The sequence below is a fragment of the Tamandua tetradactyla genome, chromosome 3 (genome assembly GCF_023851605.1).
Source record: "Tamandua tetradactyla isolate mTamTet1 chromosome 3, mTamTet1.pri, whole genome shotgun sequence".
NCBI classification, from domain to species: Eukaryota; Metazoa; Chordata; class Mammalia; order Pilosa; family Myrmecophagidae; genus Tamandua; species Tamandua tetradactyla.
Window position 1 is genome coordinate 14,965,693 of NC_135329.1, and position 22,433 is coordinate 14,988,125.

Consider the following 22,433-nt stretch of genomic DNA (forward strand, 5'->3'; position numbering starts at 1 on the left):
CAAGGCTTTATTCTGATGGTAATCATTTTATTGTGACACCTATGGACCACTATAGAGAATATCATCATGCCCAGTACCAATGCTAATTTTAGGATTGTGTAGCTTTCAGGAACCCAAAGCTGAAGGTCAGAGATTGGAGAGATTTGGAGGAAGATAATCTTATATTTGATTTATTAGAGTGTAGGGTATAGGACAAGGAGAACATTTAAAATAAAATTGAAGTATTTCTAGGAAAGATGACCAATATTTCCAGGGAACATTTTTGATTATGGAAATTATTTTGTTTTGGGATTATGTTATAAATATTTGAGAGTTAACAGAAGAGCTTCTTGTTCAGATTGCTGGATTTGCAATCATATAATGCTGATGAAATCTTCCTTCTCTTTTTTCTCATACTTATTTACATGTTCTTTAATAAATGGATTCAAATAAAGTTTGCATCAGCTATGACATCTGTGTTACTAGATGCTGGGCATTGTTCTAGTTTGCTAGCTGCTGGAATGCAACACACCAGAGATGGATTGGTTTTTAATAAGAGGGGATTTATTTCATTAGTTCTTCAGAGGAAAAGCAGCTAATTTTCAACTGAGGTTCCTTCTTACATGGGAAGGCACAGGGTGATCTCTGCTGGCCTTCTCTCCAGGCCTCTGGGTTCCAACAACTTTCCCCAGGATGATTTCTTTCTGCATCTCCAAAGGCCTGGGCTGAGCTAGAGTGCTGAGATGGGGTATGCTGAACTGCTTTGGCTGTCTTATGTTGAGTCTCTCATTTAAGCACCAGCCAATTAAGTCAAACATCATTCATTGCAGGAGGCACACCTCCTAGCTGACTGCAGATGTAATCAGCAACAGATGAAGTTCACATGCCATCTGCTCATGTCCACAGCAATATAACTAGGCACCTTCACCTGACCAAGTTGACAACTGACTCCAACCACCACAGGCATATAAGGAATATACTGATATTGTATTCAGTGACTTCACACAACATTGCAAATACACAATTGAAGCCTAGTGAATTCAGTGCCATGATTGAAGGAAGTATATGGTGCTGTAAAAATACAGTCTTAGTAATGGAGTTAACCGTGCAAATATACAATTGTCCTAGGATATTATAAGAGCATGAAAGTGGGTCACATAATCAAGCAATGGGTAATGGTAGAGGAGTAAGGTCAGGGAAGACTTTGTGCCCCTTCTTTTGTGGTCACATAAATGTGAGAGAAGGTCCTTTTTAAGAAACTTCAAGTTTAGTATGATCAATGTATGGGTTGAAAGATGGACATGGAAGGAGATGAACTGAGGAATTGGTAGTATGTTTGGATTTGTCCTATAGGCAATGGAGAATTACTGATGTATTTTAAACAAGGAAGTGATATCTACAAATTTTCATTTTACAATAATCATTTTGGCAGTAGCATAGGGACTTATTTATGAGGTTGAATTAGAAGGCCTTGTAAATTATTATGATTCATTCATTCACTTAAAAATTTTCAGCATCTTCTAGATGCCTTTCTTCCAGGGATTGGGATACAGTAGTGAACACAAAAGAAAATTTCTGCTGTCATGAAGCATGTATTATAATATATGTGGGAGGTGAAAAATGATAATGCCATTTAGTAGAGTAATGGAAATGTACATAGGAGCAGATTTTGGGAGGCAGTTGATCCATTTAATTTTGGATATGGATAATGTAAGGAATCCATGGAACATCAAAGGTATATTCTATAGGGGGACATTGGTCTGTAAATATGGTGTTGGAGAGAAATTTGTACTATATATGTGAGCCATCAACATATAGACTGGTTGAAGGGTTGCACAAGATTTGATGAATTGCTCTGTGGAGTCCTTAGAGATTGTTAGCCATTTTACCCTATGGTAATGTTTGGATTGCTAAGTAGTGCTTCTTTTTTATCACTTTAAACTTGCTTGATAATTTCAAAAGAAGGATTGAGTTAATGTAAATTGGGTATTGGAGATTGCCCCAAGAGATTTATGAAGAATATTTTGTGAAGAGGAATGTTATAAAGTAGAATCCAATAATTGAAATAGGATAGGCTGTGCTGGGTCAAGACTTTATAGAATATATTGAGTTAATCATTCTTCTAATGCTTTCTGAAGTATCGAATGGACTAGTCAAATGCCCAATTTAGCTTCTTAGTTGGCTATTCCTCTGGGTGACATGGACCATTGATAACTAGATATTGGCACTTAGAATTCATTAGAAAGAGAACACTGGGGAACTTTGGCATAAAGGGAAATTGTGTAACAACTAATCAGTGATGTGCAAAAAGCTGGGCAATTTTGGGATTTCTTTGTTGGTTTTATTATCATTCTGTGTTGTAGGCTGTGTATTCATGGGCTGTTAAAACCATGAATACATATCTTGTCTTATGACTGTAAGACTTGGCTAAAGTACTTGTTAATATCGGACCCCATAGATGTAACAAATGGTCAGACCAAATGTGTCATAGCCAAGTGACCAGTGGAGTACAATGGTGTACAATAGCAAATTCAGAAGACCATTAGCAGAAATGCTATCAAAACAGCATAAGTGAAAGGCTGATATCCAAGATGGCAAGGAAGAGGGCAATTGTGGACTAGTATAAGATGACAATAACAAAAGCAAAATTAATGAAAAGATGTTTAGGTTAGGATTTAGGTGCTTGGAAGCCAAAAATATCTTGGGAGGACTTTGTGACACTTTTCGCAGCCAGGAATTACCCATTTGGGAGTTTAAATTCAGCATATTTGGAAGACTAGGATTCCACGTGATGTTCTGATTGACTTCAGCAGAAAAAGCAATAGTTCTTTTTTGACCTAAAGGGAGATCTCTGGGCATTCCCATTTTGATTAACTCAATGTGTAAATTTTGTATCTTCTCAAACTGCTGATTAAGGGAAACTCTGGGTTTATACCAAAATAAATATTAATAAGATCCACTTGACACTGGGAGTGAACCAGAGAAATGGTCATGGGAGATAAAACTAGTGAAGATGTCAGCAGCTAGATTTACATGGCCATATAGACCAGATTAAGATTCTTTATTTTAAGTGTTATGGGTCCATTATTTTCAGCTGGGGAATGACATAATTCAATTTTCATTTGAAAAAGGTCACTCTGACTGCTTTGTGAAAAATGGATTGAAGGGAGAACTAATAGTGAACGTTGCTGCAAGAGTCAGTTATGAGATGCTCTTTCCCTGAATTAAGTATTGGAACAATGACAAAGGAGAGGGTAGATACTTAAAGATGCATTGTAGATATAGATTTGATTATACCTGGAGACAGGGTATGCAGGGTTGAAATAAAGGAGAGAGAAGATTTAAGACTTCTTTAAGTCTTAAGAGGTTGCTCATAGACTTCTAGCTTGATGCTTTATATGAATTATAGTTTAATTTATGCACTTGGGAGAAAACTGAGGAAGAAATTTGTTTGAGAAGATCAAAAATTTCTATTTTTTTTCTTAAAAATTTTAATAGCTTCATTTGTTTAAGGCCTCTTTTTCTTCCGAGTTCTGAGTAGGTATTTGACTTGGAGGGCTTCACTAAAACTAGCTGAGCAATTCTTCCTGCAAAAATGGTTATAGGACAGTAATGCCAGTGAATAGCAAGAGCAAAATGATTGCACTTGAGAACACAGTTAAACAGTGACACAAATTTGGTTTCCACAAATTATATGTTATTTTAATAAATTTAAAGATTAAAGATAAAGCCCTAGGTGTTCGTGCTTATGGCTATACTTAATCGGTTATCTTCATAAACTATATGGAATTTTATTTTAAAAGTGGCAACAAATTAAATATATATAGTACATATGTATTTGTCATGCAGTTATTATGAACTATAGTAGATGGTATCTTCTTTTTTTTAGATAGTACCTTCTGCCTCTTTTATGATAGAAGATTCTTAATAGAAGAGTGATTAAAAGGAGTATGTTCTATATATTTTTCTTAATGAACTTTTAAAAAAATGCCATTTTATTGAAATACATTCACATACCATATAATCACCTAAAGTATGCAATCAGTGGTTCATTCTACTATTATATAGTTGTGCATTCATCACCAGTGATTTTGATTGTTTTCATTACTCCAAAACAGTAAAAAATAAGAATAAAAATAAAAGTTAACAAGAACACCCAAAACATCCCATAGTCCCTTTTCCCCTATTATTTATCTATTTTTTGTCTTTTTTTCTTACTCATCTGTCCATACACTGGAAAAAGGGAGTGTCAGTCACAAAAGTTTTCACAATCACTCAGTCATACCATAAGAGCTCTATGGTTATACATTCATCTTCAATAATCATGGCTACTGGATTACAGTTCAACAGTTTCACGCATTTCCTTCTAGCTACTCCAATACACCAAAAACTGAAAAGTGATACTTATATAATAACCTCAGAATGATCTCTTGATTCCGTTTGAAATCTCTCAGCCACTGAAATTTTATTTTGTATCATTTCTATTCCCTGTTTTGGTCAAGAAGGCTTTCTCAATCTCACAGTGCCAGGGCTGGGCTTATCACCTGGCATCAGGTCCCTCATTGCCAGGGAGATTTACAGCCCTGGAGTCACGTTCTCAGTGAGTTTACTTGCTGAGTTGACTTAGAGAGGCCACATCTGAATAACAAAAGAGGGTCTCTGGGGATGACAGGCGTAATTATAAGTAGTCTTAGCTTCTCTTTAGTGGGAATAAGTTTCATAAGGACAAGCCCAAGATCTGAGGGCCTGGCCCATCAAATTGACAGTCCCCAATGCTGCTTGCAATAATATCAGGTCTTTTCCAGGTGGGGAAGTTTAATATTTCCACATTTTGTCTAGTCCTTCAAGGGAACTTTAAAAATACTTCTTAATCTTCTGCCCAGATTACTCTGGGATGTACTGAGGCATTACACTAACCTGTTCAAACCAACAAGATCTCATTCCCAATTCAAGGTTCCATGTAATCATGGTGTTCGAATAAACTGACCATACAAGTTAAATTAGATAACGTGCTAATGAAAATATAAATTTTGCACCAAATAAACCTTTCTTCCTTTGCTCTCACACAGAAGTTGAAGTTTTGAAATGCAGTCAATATCATCCTTTACACTATTCTGGTTTACCTTATTTCTAACCAGATCAGCTTCATTCATATTTCAAATTGAAATCTGATCTCTTTTTTTCAGTGTTTTTAACAGTTTTTAAAATGTAACAATTTCAGGAGTATTGCTGACTTTCGTAGCTGCAGAACTCTAGCTCTGAGTCTTAGGTGCAGAACTCTAGCTCTGAGTCTTAGGTGTCTCAAAGATACCCAAAGTCCGGGGAATGACCAGGCTGTACATAAAGAGCTCAGCATCTCAGAATTTTTAAATAACTGTTACAACTTCAAAATAGATGTGACTACTGTAAGACCTCACAATTTAGGAATCTTTATGCTAAGCCTTCCCCCAATAACCTACGCTTTCAATTTCAATTCTGAGAGTTTGCACGTTATAGTTGGTCCATATTAATGGGACATTATAATATCTATCTTTTCATTTCTGGCTTAATTCACTCAACATACTGTCCTCAGGGGACCTTCACCTGGTTGTATGCCTCATATTCTTAATGAATTTTGCTTCCTTGGAAGTCTTAATAATTTTCCATGTGTTTAATAATTCATAATATTCACAAGAATATTGGCAGTTTGTGATTCCCACTTTATTTTTATTTTTTCACTTTTTTTGATAAATATGCTACCAAGGGTATTTATACCAAATTCCACTGTATTGAGTAAAATATTAAATTAAAAATCATGACTTCTTTATTTTCTTTCAGAAACCTTTAAAAATATTCCTTTATTAAAATATGTAATTTAAGGTGTATCCTTTTCTTCTTAGTTTACTAACAGCTTGAACATAAATTTGTTGCCCCATGGTTATCTGCTATCTTACATACCTGACGTCAGCTGCTCATTCTTTTTCCTTTAGTATTGTTGACTTACTTTCAGCTTTTAACTTTTTCTTTTTGAAGTAATTATGCACTCATAAGAGGTTGCAAAGAAATATACGAGGAAGTTTCATGCACCCCTATCCTTCCCCAATGTTAACGTTTTACACAAGTATGGAACAAAATTAAAACCAAGAAGTTAGCATTGGTACAATCCAGAGAAATTTCATATTTCACTTGTATATGCACTCATTTGTGTGTGTGTTTGTGGCTTTATACAATTTTATCACATGTATAGCCTTGTGTAACTACTGCCACACTCAAGATACCCTACTGTCCCATCATCACAAATCTCCCTTTTATTATCTCCCTATAGCCAGAACCCCATTCCTTCCACATCTCTAATCCCTGGCAACCACTAATTTGTTCTCCAACTCTTTGATTATCATCCTGGATCTCTTGAAGGTTACATAACCGGAGTCACGCAGTATGAATCTTTCTGAGTTTGTTCTTTCACACTCAGCATAATTTTCTTAAGGTTTAATCAAGTTGTGTGTATAAATAGTTCATAGTTCATTCCCTTTTATTGCTGAATAGTATTCCATGTTCTGACTATATCACAGTTTATTTTGCCATTTCGTTTATAATTTTTGCTTATTATGAATAAAGCTTTTATGAACATTGGCATACAAGATGTTGTGTGAACGTTAGCTTTCAGTTTTTTGGGATATATGCCTAGGAGTCCATTTGCAGGGTCAAATGGTAAGTCTGTTTTTTAATTTTTAAAGAAACTGTCAAAGTGTTTTCCAGATTGGCTCTACTATTTTACATTTCACCAGAAATATATGAGTGATTCAGGTTATATTCCTTTTTTTGTTTGTTAATGTCTTAAACTATTTTAATCCTAAGCAGCCTCAAACTTTATTAGAGTAAATGTGAATAAATTTCAAAAAAAATTAAAATTATCTTTAAATTTAAAATTAATTGTGTTTTTCAGTATGATTTCTTGGGCTCTGATGATATGATAGTAACAAATAAAATCATCGAAATTATTGGCTTTGTAAATTCAGTAAGTATTTTCCTTTTCATATTAGTTACAAAACTTCTTTGTTTTGATGTTATAATTTGTATTAAATTGATGTGGCATTTCTTAACTAAGTAGTTCGTACAAACTGAATGTGGATTTATGAAAACATTGGATTAATGCATTGGGTATTGCAAAATGACAGAAAAGATTAATTTTGCATTTGTATTTATCCCTTCTGTTTTCAGATGTTTACCCAACTTAAAGTTACTATTGTGCTGTCATCATTGGAGTTGTGGTCAGATAAAAATAAGATTTCTACAGTTGGTGAGGCAGATGAATTATTGCATAGATTTTTAAAATGGAAACAGTCCTATCTTACCCTAAGGCCTCATGATATTGCATATCTATTCATGTAAGAATAATGTTTCAATATTCCTAGAAAGAAAACAAAGATATGTGAGATTACTGTAGCTTAATTTAGGGAATTGTGATTCATTTCTGACTATTCACACTTGGATTATCCGTTATATGCTTTATTCAGGCCTCATACCCCCTTTCTGCTTGTCAAGCAACAAAAAGATTACTAACATTTATTTCTACGCTTATCCCCCTTTTTTCTGACAAGGAGATCAAGGTTTGAAGAGGTTAGGCAATTACATGCCTGTCCGATCTCGTGGTGGCTCTAGGACTTGAACCCACAGTCTATAACTCTAGAATCCATACTCTTAACACTTCATAAAGAGATTTGATTTATAGTGTGAAGCTTAGAGTTTTTTTTTTGTTTTTGCACGCTGTATGGCAGGGTCACATCTCATTATTTTTCCATGTGAGTATCCCATTATTGCAGCACCATTTGTTAAGTTTTTTGTTTGGTTGTTGTATTTTGTTTGTTTGTTTTTGCTTGTTTGTTTTTTGGGGCGAAGTGCATGGACCGGGAATCAAACCCAGGTCTCCCGCATGGCAGGCGAGAATTCTAGCACTGAACAACACTTGCTCCCCTCTGAAGTTTAGATTTTTATTACAAGCTTTCATCAAAAACTTAGTAAAGTAAGTTAAAAATAGCTTACCCTAATGAGTTTTCTGTCTTGTTTTTAAATGTCAATTTTCTAATGATCAGTTATCGCTATATAATTATAATTTTACTCAGATGGAAAGCAAAGGTATTATAAAATAATCAGAATATGTCTTTAAATCGTTCTGTATATACATTTATAAGTTAGCATAGCAATATTTTCTTTGGCATATAGTAGATTAATCTTTCCTCCAGACCTCTGCCAGCAATAAGTGTTGTTACTCTTTTTCAATTGGTGCCAGTCTGATAGATATCAACCAGAGTGAATGTAATTTTAATTTGTTGATATTTTTGGTCTTTTTTTCTTGCAGTTACTCAAGGAGATGAGTTAAAAACTTATTTTCATAATTATGGATTTCTCTATTTCTATTCATAAGTCTGTCAATTTTTGTTTTATATATCTTAATGTATGGATAGGCTGATAATAGGCTATGTTAATACATCTAAATTTAGAATTGTTATTACTAATGTGTTGAAGCATTTATCAATATGAAGTATTATCCTTTATCTCTAGTAAATTTTAAACTTAGAGTATACTTTATATATTACAATATCAGTCTCTTTCTGTTCAGTATTTATATATCTTTATTCACCCTTTGATTTCAACTTTATCAATAATTTCCTATCTTTAGCTCTTTTACTTTAAAACAGCATATAGTTTTTTTTTGTTAATAAGAATTTAATTTTTATACATAGTGTGAGGTAGGGATCCAATTTTATTTTTACACATTGCTTTGCAGTCATTCCATCATTATTTATTGAAGAGACTGTTCTTTCCCAATTGTGTCTTCTTGGCATCCTGTTAAAATTCAACTGATAATATAGGCTGAAGGGTTTATTTCTAGGTTCTAACTTCTTTTCCATCGGTCCATCTACCCATCCCCCATGCCTGTACCACACTATCTTGATTGCTGTAGCTTTTTTGTAAGTTTTGAAATTTGGAAGTGTGAGTCCTCAAACTTTGTTCTTTCTTTTTCAAGATATTTGACTATTTGGGCCTCTTTCAAGTCCATATGTTTTGGTTTGCTAAAAGTTGCCAGAATGCACTATACCAGAAATGAAGGGGCTTTCATAAAGATGACTTATTAAGTTTCAGTTCACATTAAATCCTCTATATCTACTTTGACCAAAGCTGCATCTGCTTGTCAAGCCAACGCAGGCTGCAGGAAGTTACAGTATAAACTGTTAAAAATTTCCAAGATAAAACAAACAAAAAAACTACAATGGTCATAACTTTCGGAAGCATTACAAAAGCCTAAGTCATAATGCTTAAAGCATCCTACTTGGGGTGAACTAGAAAATATGGTCCCCAGTATGTTAGACCTAAAAGTCAATTTCCTATTTTTAAAGGTTCCTAGGCAACTCACTATCATTTAGGAGATGTTGGGAGGTTACAGCAGCTTGGATTTAATTAGGAGTAGGTTAAGCAGGAGAAGTTTAATATAAGGAATTATTAACTATGATAAAAGAGTAACTGTAAGTTAAAAGGAAACTCTTTATGGTACTCTAGGTCTAAGGGAGAATACTGAAAGAACTAGAAACTTGGAAAGAGTTCAGGTCTCATTGGAGGTGTGGTTCAGCTCACTAGATTGCAGGGAAATTTGCTGACTTGGCCAGACTGGAGCTGCTGCGGAGCTACTGGGCAAACAATAGGCCAGTCTCCAGAATGCAGGTAGAGGGACAGGCATCAGCACTGGGAGGCATGGTGGTACGGCAGAAGGCCAGGCATGGAAGGAAGGCGGGAGCCCTTCAAACTGTGGGCGAAGACTCTGGTCTGTGTGTCAAGAGGGCTGAGGAAAGGTTATTACCAGTCTGTGACTACAAGACTGCAGAGGGATTGGGGTCTGGGTCCATGACTGGGGCAGGCTTCACCAAATGCCCTCACACCCACACCCACACCCACACCCATACCCACTGACTTACCATGCCACAGCCTGACATTGTAGGAGAGACTTTCCCTCTTGCAGTGTCCCTCCAGCACCCTCTATTGAGAAAGCTTAATAGGCTGCTCACTTTTTAAAAAAATTTATTTATTAATTAAAAAATTAAGAAATCAACTAAAACATCAACATACATAATCAGTAATTCACAATATCATCACTTAGTTGCATATTCATCATTTCTTAGAACATTTGCATTAATTCAGAAAAAGAAATAAAAACACAATAGAAAAAGAAATAAAACAAACACAGAAAAGAAAAAAAAAAAAGATTATACCTACCATACCCCTTACCCCTCGCTTTCATTGATCACTAGCTTTTCAAACTAAATTTATTTTAGCATTTGTTCACCCTATTATTTATTTTTATTCCATATGTTCTACTCCTTTGTTGATAAGGTAGATAAAAGGAGCATCAGACAAAAGGTTTTCACAATCACACGGTAACATTGTGACAGCTGTATCATTATTCAATCATCCTCAAGAAACATGGCTACTGGAACACAGCTCTACATTTTCAGGCAGTTCCCTTCAACCTCTCCATTACATCTTGAATAACAAGGTGATATCTACTTAATGCATAAGAATAACCTCCAGGATAACCTCTAGACTCTGTTTGGAATCTCTCAGCCATTGACACTTTGTCTCTTTTCACTCTTCCCCCTTTTGGTGGAGAAGGTTTTCTTAATCCCTTGATGCTGGGTCTCAGCTCATTCTAGGGTTTTTCTCAATCCCTTGATGCTGAGTCCAGGTTTATTCTTGGATTTCTGTCACATGTTGCCAGGAAGGTCCACACCCCTGGGAGTCACGGCCCACGTAGACAGGGGGAGGGCAGTGGGTTTGCCTGTCGTATTTGCTGAGAGAGGCCATATCTGAGCAACTAATGTCCATTAGTCTAGTTCATTTATTGTATTATTCAAGATCCCTGTTTCCTTATTGATCTTCTGTCTAGTTGTTTTATCCATTGATGAGAGTGGTGTATTGAAGTCTCCAGTTATTATTATAGAAGTGTCTACTTTTCCCTTCAGTGTTGTTAGGGTTTGTCTCATGTACTTTGGGACATTCTGACTTGGTGCATTGATATTTATGATTGTTATGCCTTCCTGATGAATTGTTCATTTTATTAATACTGTGTCCTTCATCTCTTTTGTTTTGCATTTGAAATCTAATTTGTCTGATATTATAGCTACCTCCACCCTTTTTTGGATGTTGTTTCAATGGGATATCTTTTTTCCAACCTTTCACTTTCAATCTGTTTTTGTCCTTGGTTCTTAAATGAGTCTCTTGTAGACAACATATAGATGGTTCCTTTTTTTTTTTTTCTGTTTTTTTTTTAATCCATTCTGCCAATTTATGTCTTTTGATTGGGGAGTTTAATCCATTAATATTTAATATTACCATAAAGGCTGTAATTTCTTCAACCATTTTTTTCTTTTAGATTATTATATCTTATTTTTTCTCTTCTTAACGCTTGCTACCCTTCCTGCTAATCTTCATTTATATACTCTTCTCCATACCTCTCTCTCCTGTCTTTTCCCATCTGTAGTGCTCCCTTTAATATTTTTTGTAGAGCAGGTCCCTTGTTCACAAACTTTCTCAGTGTCTGTTGTAAATATTTTAAACTCCCTTTCATTTTTGAAGGACCGTTTTGCAGGATAAAGTATTCTTGATTGGCAATTTTAATCCTTCAGTTTCTTAAATGTATCATCCCACTGCTTCCTTGCCTCAATGGTTTCTGCTGAGAGATCTGCAGTTAGTCTTATCGAGCTTCCCTTGTAAGTGATAGATCACTTTTCTCTTGCTATTTTCAGAATTCTTTGTCTTTGATATTTGACAATCTGATAAGTAAGTTTTTTGACATAGGTCTGTTTGGATCTATTCTGTTTGGTATACATTATGCTTCTTGTACCTGTAGTTTTATGTCTTTCATAAGATTTGGGAAATTTTCATTGATTATTTCCTTCATTATTCTTTCTGCCCCCTTTCTCTTCTCTTTTCCTTCGGTTACAACCGTAATGCATATATTCATGTGCTTCATGGTGTCATTCAGTTCCCTGAGATACTGCTCAAAAGTTTTCTACTTTTTCCCCTATCAGTTCTTTTGTGGGTAGAATTTCTGATATATTTTTTTCTAGTTCATGAATCCTTTCTTCTGCCTCTTAAAATCTGCTGTTGTATGTCTCCAGTTCGTTTTTCATCACTTCTATTGTGACCTTCGTTCCCCTAAATTCTGCTGTTTGTCTTTTCAAGCCTTCATGTTATTCTGTATGGACACCCTCATCTTCTTTATATCCTTCATGTCTTTCTCCATATTTTCTTTCAACTTGTTTAATTGATTTAGATCTGTTTTTTTTTTTTTTTTTTTTTTTTTTTTGGCATGGGCAGAAATCGAACCTGGGTCTCCAGCATGGTAGGCAAGAATCTTGCCTGCTGAGCCACCATGGCCTGCCCTAGATCTGTTTTTAACATCATTAATGTGTTATTTCAGTTCCTGTATTTCAGCTGAAGTTTAGTTTGTAGTTTGTTCCTCTGGTTAGGCCATATCTTCATTCTTCCTGGTAAGTGTTGTGATTTTCTGCTGGTATTGAGGCATCTGATTTTCTTGCTTAGTTTATTTTAGAGGTGATTTTATCTCTTTTGCCTAGCGTTTTCCTGTTGGTTGGATTTGTCCTCTATCTTTCTGTTTTCAGAATTCTTTGTCTTTGGCATTTAACAATCTGATTAGTAAATTTTTTTGACATAGTTCTGTTTGGATCTATCCTGTTTATCTTTCTCACTGGCCAGTTGTTAGATTTGTTCTGCTTTCCAGCTTTCCCCCAAAACCAGGCACCTATAGTGACCTACCTCAGGGATGTGAGTGGGTACTGCACCCCACAGCAAAGTCTCTGTTTGTGGATAAAGCAAGTTACTGTCTCCCAGTGGTGCCCTGTTTTGCACCATCCTGTAAGGCGTAGGTTTGTTTTAGGACACTGCTTTAATAGTTGAGTCGTCATGTCTCTTCAGCCCAAACAGGAGTGCTTTCGTGTGCAGGGGGTCTAGCTCTTCTCCAGTCAGCCTGAAATAATTTTCTGAGCAGTCTCTGAAAAAGACCTTTAATTCTCTTGCACTTTCTGTTCTGCTCTACAGATAGCACTGTTTGATAATTTAATCACCCTTAATTGTTGTATCTCTCCAAATCTGGCTGAAACTGCAGGTTTCCTGTTCCCTCTGTTTGGCCAAAATCTGGCTCAATATAGTCTGTGTCCCAACTTTATTTGTGGTGGAGTACAGCCCCTGCTGCCCCAGCGTTTAGTCTTCTGCCTGGCAGGGACCAGACCTCACGCTGCCATTTCCCACAATGGTTTGGAGAGAACTTTCAGACCCACGGCTAGAAACACAGCTTCTGGTCATGTTTTCTCAAGCTCTCTGTCTCTCACTAACCTGGGCCTTGAAATGCTCCGCCCTGCTCCCCAGATCTCCAAAAGGTGAGGGACTGCCCCACTTCTGTGAGAGAATACTAATTCTGTCTCCCCATTGGGAGGAGTCCCTGCTGCTGTTTCTCTGCCAGTCCCATACTGCGAGACTGAGTGCGGGGGCGGAGGGATCGGCCAGTTTGGGACAGAAATTTCCTACTTGATATCTTCGAAGTACTTCCCGATTGGGGATCTGTAGGTCCCTCTGCTATCCATATCCTCTTCCAGATTTCTAAACAATTTAGAATTGTTCTTTATAACACTGGATCTCCTAGGAGAGATTTTCAGTAGCTGTTTACATTGCCATATTGATGACATCACACGTCCTTCTTGATATCTTGATATTAATTTTTATTAATAACTTTTTTGTTAGAGAAGGTGTGTAGGTTTCCAGAAACATCATGCACAAAATAAATAAAATATAGAGCTCCTATATAACACCCTATTAACACCTTGCATTCGTGTTTCATTTGCTATTTACATATCTACAGCGAGTAAGCTCCTAGAATAGGTGTGTGAAAATAGACTAATTAACAACAATTCTGCATGGTCTCTGTATTCCACAACCTTACAGTTTTGTATGAATAGGTCTACAGTAGGTACAATGAACAAGGCAAGATTAATGTTAGTTCATTATTTCTGCCTGTTTACAGTTTATAGTAGAGAGAGCAAGAGCAAGAGTGAGAAGGAGAGAGAGAGAGAATAATGTATAGCAGAAAAGCCAAATTAAATAAGTATGAAGAAAAAGTTAGCCATGTTCAAATTCAGTAGGCAGAAAAAGGAGGTAGAAAAGCAGTTCAGATTATGGAACTGTAACTAGATTAGAGGCATGAAATGAAATAATTCTGTAGTTCTTTTCAAAGAGTATGGGATTCATAGTTAGAACTGGTGCTGAGCCTTTGAAGGTGCAAGAGGATACAAGAAATATTGAAGAGGTAAAACTGTAGGGTTTGCCAACTGATCTGATATGGAGACTGGGTGGGGGTGGGCAGTTCCAAGTAGAAAACAACTAACTGAAGCTTCTCATCAAGGACTGCACATGGAGTTTTAGGGGAAGTCTTAGACTTGTAAAGAGAGGAGGTCATTAAGGGATCTGTTGGAGGAACTACCATGGCTGAAAAGTGGAAACAGTAGACATTGGAATGTGAAGCCTGAGGTTAGAGTTTGAAGCAAATACATGTAAACAAATGCTTGAGGAGTTAGGTAGAAACAATACAGAGTGACAGAATAAAGTTAGCAGTGGAGAGACAGTGCAACTGTGAAGTAACAGAGCATCTGAGACAGTGTAGGCATTTCTAACCGAGCACTGAGTACCCAGCTTCTTTGCACACATCCTGCTGTGTTTGTTCTGGAGGGGCCCTAAAGGAAGTCGTATGTATTTGAAGTACCTTCACCTTAGTGTTGAGAGCATGGCTCTGAATTAGGCTGCCTGAGTTCAGATCCTGTCACTAGCACTTATTAATCATGCTACCATGAGAGAATTACTTGTACTTTTCATCTGATAGTTTCATTTGTTTAGAGGGGATAAAATTAATAACTATTCATTGGTTTGTTTTGAGGATTAAATGAGATAATATGTGAAAGCTCTGAGAATAGTGCTATTACATATGATAATTTATAGCTCTCCTTACTCAAAGTTAAAGTAATATTGTTAAGTGGTAGTAGCACACAGCTATTCCTATGTGAATTCGGTGAGTCTTTCAGTAGAATGGGAATGAATATTTTAATCTATATATTAAAAATATTTGTCACTGTTAGTCACAAATGTTTTTGATCACAATGTGTTATCACAGACTTTGGTAACCCTAGCCAAATGTAAAAAGAATGGTAATTCCATCAAAAACTTGGATCCATTGGATATCATCTAGAAATCCTGAATGGTTAATAAAATTTAGTTAAGAATATCTTCCGAATTTCAAATAATTAATGGCATATGTAAAGATTGTACCTTAATTTGATTTAGACTAGGATTTTATGAAGTACATACTTAAATCAGTAGCAGCAATTCTTACATTTGAACTGTTTGTTAAAATTAATTACAAATACAAACCTATTTATTTAGTTATAGAAATTATCCAAATTATGTGGGAGCAACATTTCCTGGAAAGATGTGTATTACCCGTTATTCTGCAGGAGTTGCTTTGGTATGTCATTATTTAATCTTATTATTTCATAACATTTATATATTTAAAAGTTTTCCCGTGTCATAGTATATGTTTTATAGAGTTTGATTTTATACTCACATTTAGAGATTGTATTTGTTTCCTTTACTGTAAGAAATTTGGAATCTGTAGAAGGAAGCGTATTCTATAGGCCATGTATCTTATTGCTGCTGACTGTATTTGGAAGTTAAAGTAGGAATAAAAATATCATGAATATACATGCATTCTTCACTATATAGAGTAGCATCAAAAATTATGTGTAGAGAAATGTCTATAACCAAATAGAGTTTTGCCTGTAGAATAAACTTGGAGAAATATTCTTACATATAAAATTACTTTCAAATCAAAACAATAAGAAAAAGCTATGTAAGAACATTTTAAAAGTTCAAGCCTCTGAAAGGCATGTTTTAAAAAATTTTTGTTTATTAAATATTTATAGTATTTATATTTATAAATATTAGGTTGTGCATAAAAATCAATGGTACAAATAAATGTAGCATTAAAAGGTGATAAATTCTTTGAGCCATTGTCCTGCCTACTAGTTTTTCGTATAAACAAGTTTGAGTACTAATTTTTTATTTTATTTTTTGAATTAGAGAAGTTGTAAATTTACAGAAAAATCATGTAAAAAATACAGAATTCCCATATTCCCCCCTATTGTTAAAACCTCGCATTAGTGTGGTAGTTTTGTTATAACTGATAAAGGAATATGTGTTACTAACTATAGCCCATGCCTTACTTTAGGGAGTATTTTTTCCCTATATGCCACCCTATTATTAACACTTTACATTAGTGTGTTACATTTGTTATAACTCACGGAAGAACATTTTTATAAGGGTACTATTAACTATAGTCCATTATTTACAGTATGATTTACTGTGTTGTATGGTACTATGATTTATCTTTTAATTTGTTATTAGAGTAAGATTTATGATTTAAAATTTTCCCTTTAAACTACGTTCACATATATAATTCAGTGCTGTTAATTACACCCACAATATTGTGCTACCATCACCACTATTCATTTCTAAAACTTTACAATCAACCTAAATAGAAAGTCTGTACAAATTAACCATTAAACTCCTATTCCCTACCTCCAACCCAGCCCCTAGTAACCTATATTCTAGATTTGAACTCTGTGAGTTTTTTTTCCATCATGCAGTTGTATATTTATCACCACAATCACCTCTCAGAACATTTGCATCAATCCACAAAAAGAAATAAAAAGAAAAAAGAAAAAAAGTTCATACATACCATACCCCTCCTCCTCCCCCTCACTGATCACCAGCATTTCAATCTACTGAATTTATTTTAACATTTGTTCCCCCTATTACTTATTTATTTTTAATCCATATGTTTTACTCATCTGTCGATAAGGTAGATAAAAGGAGCATCAGATACAAGGTTTTCACAACCACACAGTCACATTGCGAAAGCTTTATCATTATACAATCATCTTTAAGAGACGTGGTTACTGGAACTCAGCTCTACATTTTCTTCAGGCAGTTCCCTCCAACTTCTCCATTACACCTTAACTAAAAAGGTGATATTTATATAATGTGTAAGAATAACCTCCAAGATAACCTCTGACTCTATTTGGAATCCCTCAGCCATTGACGCTTTATTTTGTCTCATTTCACTCTTTCTCCCTTTTGGTCGAGAAGGTTTTCTCAATCCTTTGATGCTGAATCACAGCTCACTCTAGGATTTCTGTCCCATATTGCCAGGAAGGTCCACACTCCTGGGAGTCATGTCCCATGTAGAGAGGGGGAGGGCAATGGGTTTGTTTGTCGTGTTGGCTGAGAGAGAGAGGCCACATCTGAGCAACAAAAGAGGTTCTCCAGGGGTAACTCTTAGGCTTAATTTTAAGTAGGCTTAGCCTGTCCTTTGCGGGGCTAAGTTCCATATGAACAAACCCCAAGATTGAAGGCTCAACCTATTGTTTTGGCTGTCTCCACTGCTTGTGAGAATATCAGGAATTCTCCAAATGGGGAAGCTGAATTTTCCCCCTTTCTCGTCATTCCCCCAAAAGGGACTTTGCAAATACTTTTTTATTCACTGTTCAAATCACTCTGGGATTTATCAGGGCATCACTCTGGACAAACGTACAAAATCTCATGCCCTACTGAAGGTTCCATGTACTTATGGTGTTCAATTAAGCTGTCCACATAAGTTACATTAGGAATTCCACTAGTCAAAATATTAAATTTTGTACCCAATAAACATTTTTTGCTTTAGTCTCGCACATAAGTTAAATTTTTAAAATATGTATCACCACCCGTTTTAAACACCCTGCAGTATTGCCATTCCTTGTTCTTCCTCATGCAAAAACATTTAAAACTTTGCACATATAGTCACTATCATTATACGCTCTAGGCATTCCTAGATTATACCATCTCAATCTTTATTGTATATCTTTCCTTCTGAATTCATTTGTGCCCCCAGGCCTCCCCTTCCTCTATCATTCCCACATTCAGCTTCATTCAGTGTACTAACATTATTGTATTACAGTTAGGTAATATTGTGCTGTCCATTTCTGAGTTTTTACAATCAGTCCTGTTGCACAATCTGTGTTCCTTCAGCTTCAATTACACAATAGCTACCCTATTTCTATCTCCTGATTATCTCTGTTCTTAACTGAAATTCTCCAAGTTTATTCACTAATGTCGGTTTATATCAGTGAGACCATACGGTATTTGTCCTTTTGTTTCTGGCTAATCTTACTCAGCATAATGTCCTTAATGTCTATCCATGTTGTTACATACTTCATAACTTTATTCTGTCTTACAGCTGCATAATATTCCATTGTGTGCATATACCTCAGCTTATTTAGCCACTCATCTATTGCTGGACATTTCGGCTGTTTCTATCTCTTGGCAATTGTAAATAATGCTGCTATAAACATTGGTGTGTAAATGTCCGTTTGCGTTCTTTCCCTCACGTCCTCTGACTAGATACCTAGCAATGGTATTGCTGGGTCATATGGCAATTCAATGCTTAGCTTCCTGAGGAACCACCAAACTGCCTTCCACAGTGGTTGTACCAAATTTGACATTCCCACCAACAGTGGGTAAGTGTGCCTCTTTCTCCACATCCTCTCCAGCACTGTTGTTTTCTCTGTTTTATTGATAATGGCCATTCTGGTGGGTGTGAGATGATATCTCATTGTGGTTTTGATTTGCATTTCCCTAATAACCAGGGAAGTTGAGCATCTTTTCATGTGCCTTTTAGCCATTTGTATTTCCTCTTCTGAGAAGTGTCTTTTCATGTCTTTTGCTCATTTTGTAATTGGGTTGTCTGTTATTTTGTGGTTGAGTTGAACAATCTCTTTGAATATTCTGGATACTAGACCTTTATCTGATATATTGTTTCCAAATATTGTCTCCTGTTGTGTAGGCTGTCTTTTTACTTTCTCAATGAAGTTCTTTGATACACAAAAGTGTTTAATTTTGAGGAGTTCCTGTTTCTTTCTTTCTTTAATGCTCGTGCTTTGAGTGTAAGGTCTAGGAAACTGCCTCCTATTATAAGATTTATAGATATTTCCCTACTTTTATTCTAAAAGTTTTATGGTATTAGATCTAATGTTTAGGTCTTTGATCCATTTTTTGTATAGGGTGTGAGATATGGATCTTCTTTCATTCTTTTGCATGTGGATATCCAGTTCTCTAGGCACCATTTATTGAAGAGACTGTTCTGTCCCAGGTGAGTTGGCTTGACTGCCTTATAAAAGATCAATTGTCCACAGATGAGAGGGTCTATTTCTGAACACTCTATTCGATTCCGTTGGTCAATATATCTATCTTTATGCCAGTCCCATGGTGGTTTAACTACTCTAGCTTCATAATACGCCTTAAAGTCTGGTAACATGAGATCTCTGACTTCATTTTTCTTTCTCAGCATATTTTTAGCTATTTGGGGCACCCTGCCCTTCCAGATAAATTTGGTTATTGGTTTTTCTATTTCTGAAAAGTAAGCTTTTGGGATTTTAATTGTTATTGCATTGAATCTGTAAGTCAATTTAGGTTGAACTGACATCTTGACTATATTTAGTCTTCTAATCCATGAACATGGTATGCCCTTCCATTTATTTAGGTCTTCTGTGATTTCTTTTAGCAATTTCTTGTAGTTTTCTTTGTATAGGTCTTTTGTATCTTTAGCTAAATTTATTCCTAAATATTTAATTCTTTTGATTATAATTGTAAATGTTTTTTTTCTTCATTTCCCCTTCAGATGGTTCATTACTAATGTATAGAAACATTACAAATTTTTGAGTGTTGATCTTGTAACCTGCCACTTTGCTGTACTCATTTATTAGCTCTAGTAGTTTTACTGTGGATTTTTTGGGGTTTTAGACATATAGTTTCATCATCTGCAAATAGTGAGAGTTTTACTTCTTCCTTTCCAATTTTGATGCCTTGTATTTCCTTTTCTTGTCTAATTGCTCTGTCTAGAACTTCCAACACAATGTTGAATAACAGTGGTGATAATGGACATCCTTGTCTTGTTCCTGATCTTAGGGGGAAAGTTTTCAATTTTTCCCCATTGAGGATGATGTTTGCTGTGGGTTTTTCATATATTCCCTTTATCATGTTGAGGAAGTTCCCTTCTATTCCTATCCTTTGAAGTGTTTTCAACAGGAAAGGATGTTGAATTTTGTCAAATACCTTTTCTGCATCAATTGCGATGATCATGTGGTTTTTCTGCTTTGATATGTTGATATGGTGGATTACATTAATTGATTTTCTTATGTTGAACCATCTTTGAATACCTGGGATGAGTCCTACTTGTTCATGATGTATAATTCTTTTAATGTGTTGCTGGATTCAATTTGCAAGAATTTTGTCGAGGATTTTTGCATCTGTATTCATTAAAGAGATTGGTCTGTAGTTTTCTTTCTAGCAGTGCCTTTGCCTCTGGTATGAGGGTGATGTTGGCTTCATAGGATGAGTTAGGTGGTCTTCCCTCCTCTTCAATTTTTTTGGAGTTTGAGCAGGATTGGTACCAATTCTTTCTTGAATGTTTGGTAGAATTCACAAGTGAAGTGATCTGGTCCTGGGCTTTTCTTTTTTAGGAGCTTCTTAATGACTAATTCAGTTTCTTTACTTGTGATTGGTTTGTCAAGGTCATCTGTTTCTTCTCAAGTCATTGTTGGTTGTTCATACTTTCTATGAAGTTGTCCATTTCATCTATATTGTTTAGTTTGCTAGCTTGATGTTGTTCATAGTATCGTCTTATTACATCCTTTATTTCTGTGGGGTCAATGATTATGTTTCCTCTTCCACTTCTGATTTTATTTATTTGCATCCTCTTTCTTCCTCTTCTTTTTTTTTAATACATGGGCAGGCACCAGGAATCGGACCCGGGTCCTCTGGCATGGCAGGCAAACGTTCTTGCCTGATGAGCCACCATGGCCCGCCCTCCTCTTTCCTATTTTTGTCAACTTCACTAAGGGTCCATCACTCTTACTGATTTTCTCATAGGACCAACATCTGTTTTTTTTTTATTTTCTGAATTGTTTTCATGTTCCCAATTTCATTTATTTATGCTCTGATTTTCGTTATTTCTTTCCTTTTGCTTGCTTTGGGGTTATATTGCTGTTCTTTCTCTAGTTCTTCCATGTGGACAGTTAATTCCTCAATTTTTGCTCTTTCTTCTTTTTTTGATATAGGCATTTAGGGCAATAAATTTCCATCTTAGCACTGCCTTTGCTGCATCCCATAAATTTTGATATGCTGTGTTTTCATTTTCATTTGCCTCAAGATATTTACTGATTTCTCTTGTAATTTCTTCCTTGACTCACTGGTTGTTTAAGAGTGTGTTGTTGAGCCTTCATTTATTTGTGAATTTTCTGACACTCTGCTTATTATTGAGTTCCAACTTCATTCCTTTATGACCTGAGAAAATGTTTCATATGATTTCAATCTTTTTAAAATTATTGAGACTTACTTTATGACCTAGGATATGGTCTGTCCTTGAGAATGATCCATGAGCACCTGAGAAAGAGGTGCTTCCTGTTGTTGCGGGTTGTAATGTTCCATAAATGTCTGTTAGGTCTAGCTCACTTATGGTATTTTTCAAGTTCTCTGTTTCTTTATTGATCCTCTGTCTTGATGTTCTGTCCATTGATGAGAGTGGGGGATTGAAGTCTCCAACTATTATGGTAGATGTGTATATTTCTCTTTTCAGCATTTGTCTCATGTATTGTGGAGCACTCTGGCTTGGTGCATAAATATTTATGATTATTATGTCTTCTTGTTGAATTGTTCTTTTTATTAATACATAATGTCTTTCTTTGTCTCTTTTCACTGTTTTACATTTGAAATCTAATTTGTTGGGTATTAGTATAGCTACTTCTGCTCTTTTCTGATTGTTATTTGCATAGAACATCTTTTCCCAACCTTTCACTTTCAACCTATTTTTATCCTTGGGTCTAAGATGTGTTTCCTGCAGACAGCATATAGATGGGTCCTGTTTTTTAATCCATTCTGCTGGTCTATGTCTTTTGATTGGGAAGTTTAATCCATTAACATTTTGTGTTATTAGTGTAAGGGCATTACTTTCTTCTCCCATTTTGCCTTTTGGATTTTATATGTCATATCTGATTTTCCTTCTTTTTACCTTTACTCATAGTCTTCATATCTACACTCTTCTCCACACCTCTCTCTCCTTTCTTTTCCTATCTGTCTCTAGTGCTCTTTTTAGTGTTTCTTGCAGAGCCAGTCTCTTGGTCACCAATTCTATCAGTGATTTTTTTGTCTGAAAATGTTTTAATTTCTCCCTCATTTTTGAAGGACAATTTTGCTGGATATAGAATTATTGGTTGGCAATTTTTCTCTTTTAGTAATTTAAATATAGCCCACCATATTCTCACCTC

At 35.5% G+C, this 22,433-nt stretch overlaps 1 protein-coding gene across 8 annotated transcripts in view; it reads left to right on the plus strand.

The window, feature by feature from the left end:
• Positions 1-22,433, plus strand: part of ADAM32 (ADAM metallopeptidase domain 32) — a 155,943-nt gene that overhangs the window by 60,245 nt on the left and 73,265 nt on the right. For 6 of the 8 annotated variants that reach the window (XM_077152538.1, XM_077152539.1, XM_077152540.1 and 3 more), the window contains 3 exons: positions 6,905-6,976; positions 7,180-7,346; positions 15,460-15,541. In XM_077152538.1, the coding sequence (XP_077008653.1) occupies positions 6,905-6,976; positions 7,180-7,346; positions 15,460-15,541 (321 nt within the window). Of the gene's footprint in view, positions 1-6,904; positions 6,977-7,179; positions 7,347-14,617; positions 14,769-15,459; positions 15,542-22,433 lie in introns of those variants that run through there. The other 2 variants (XM_077152545.1, XM_077152544.1) reach the window with 2 other exon arrangements.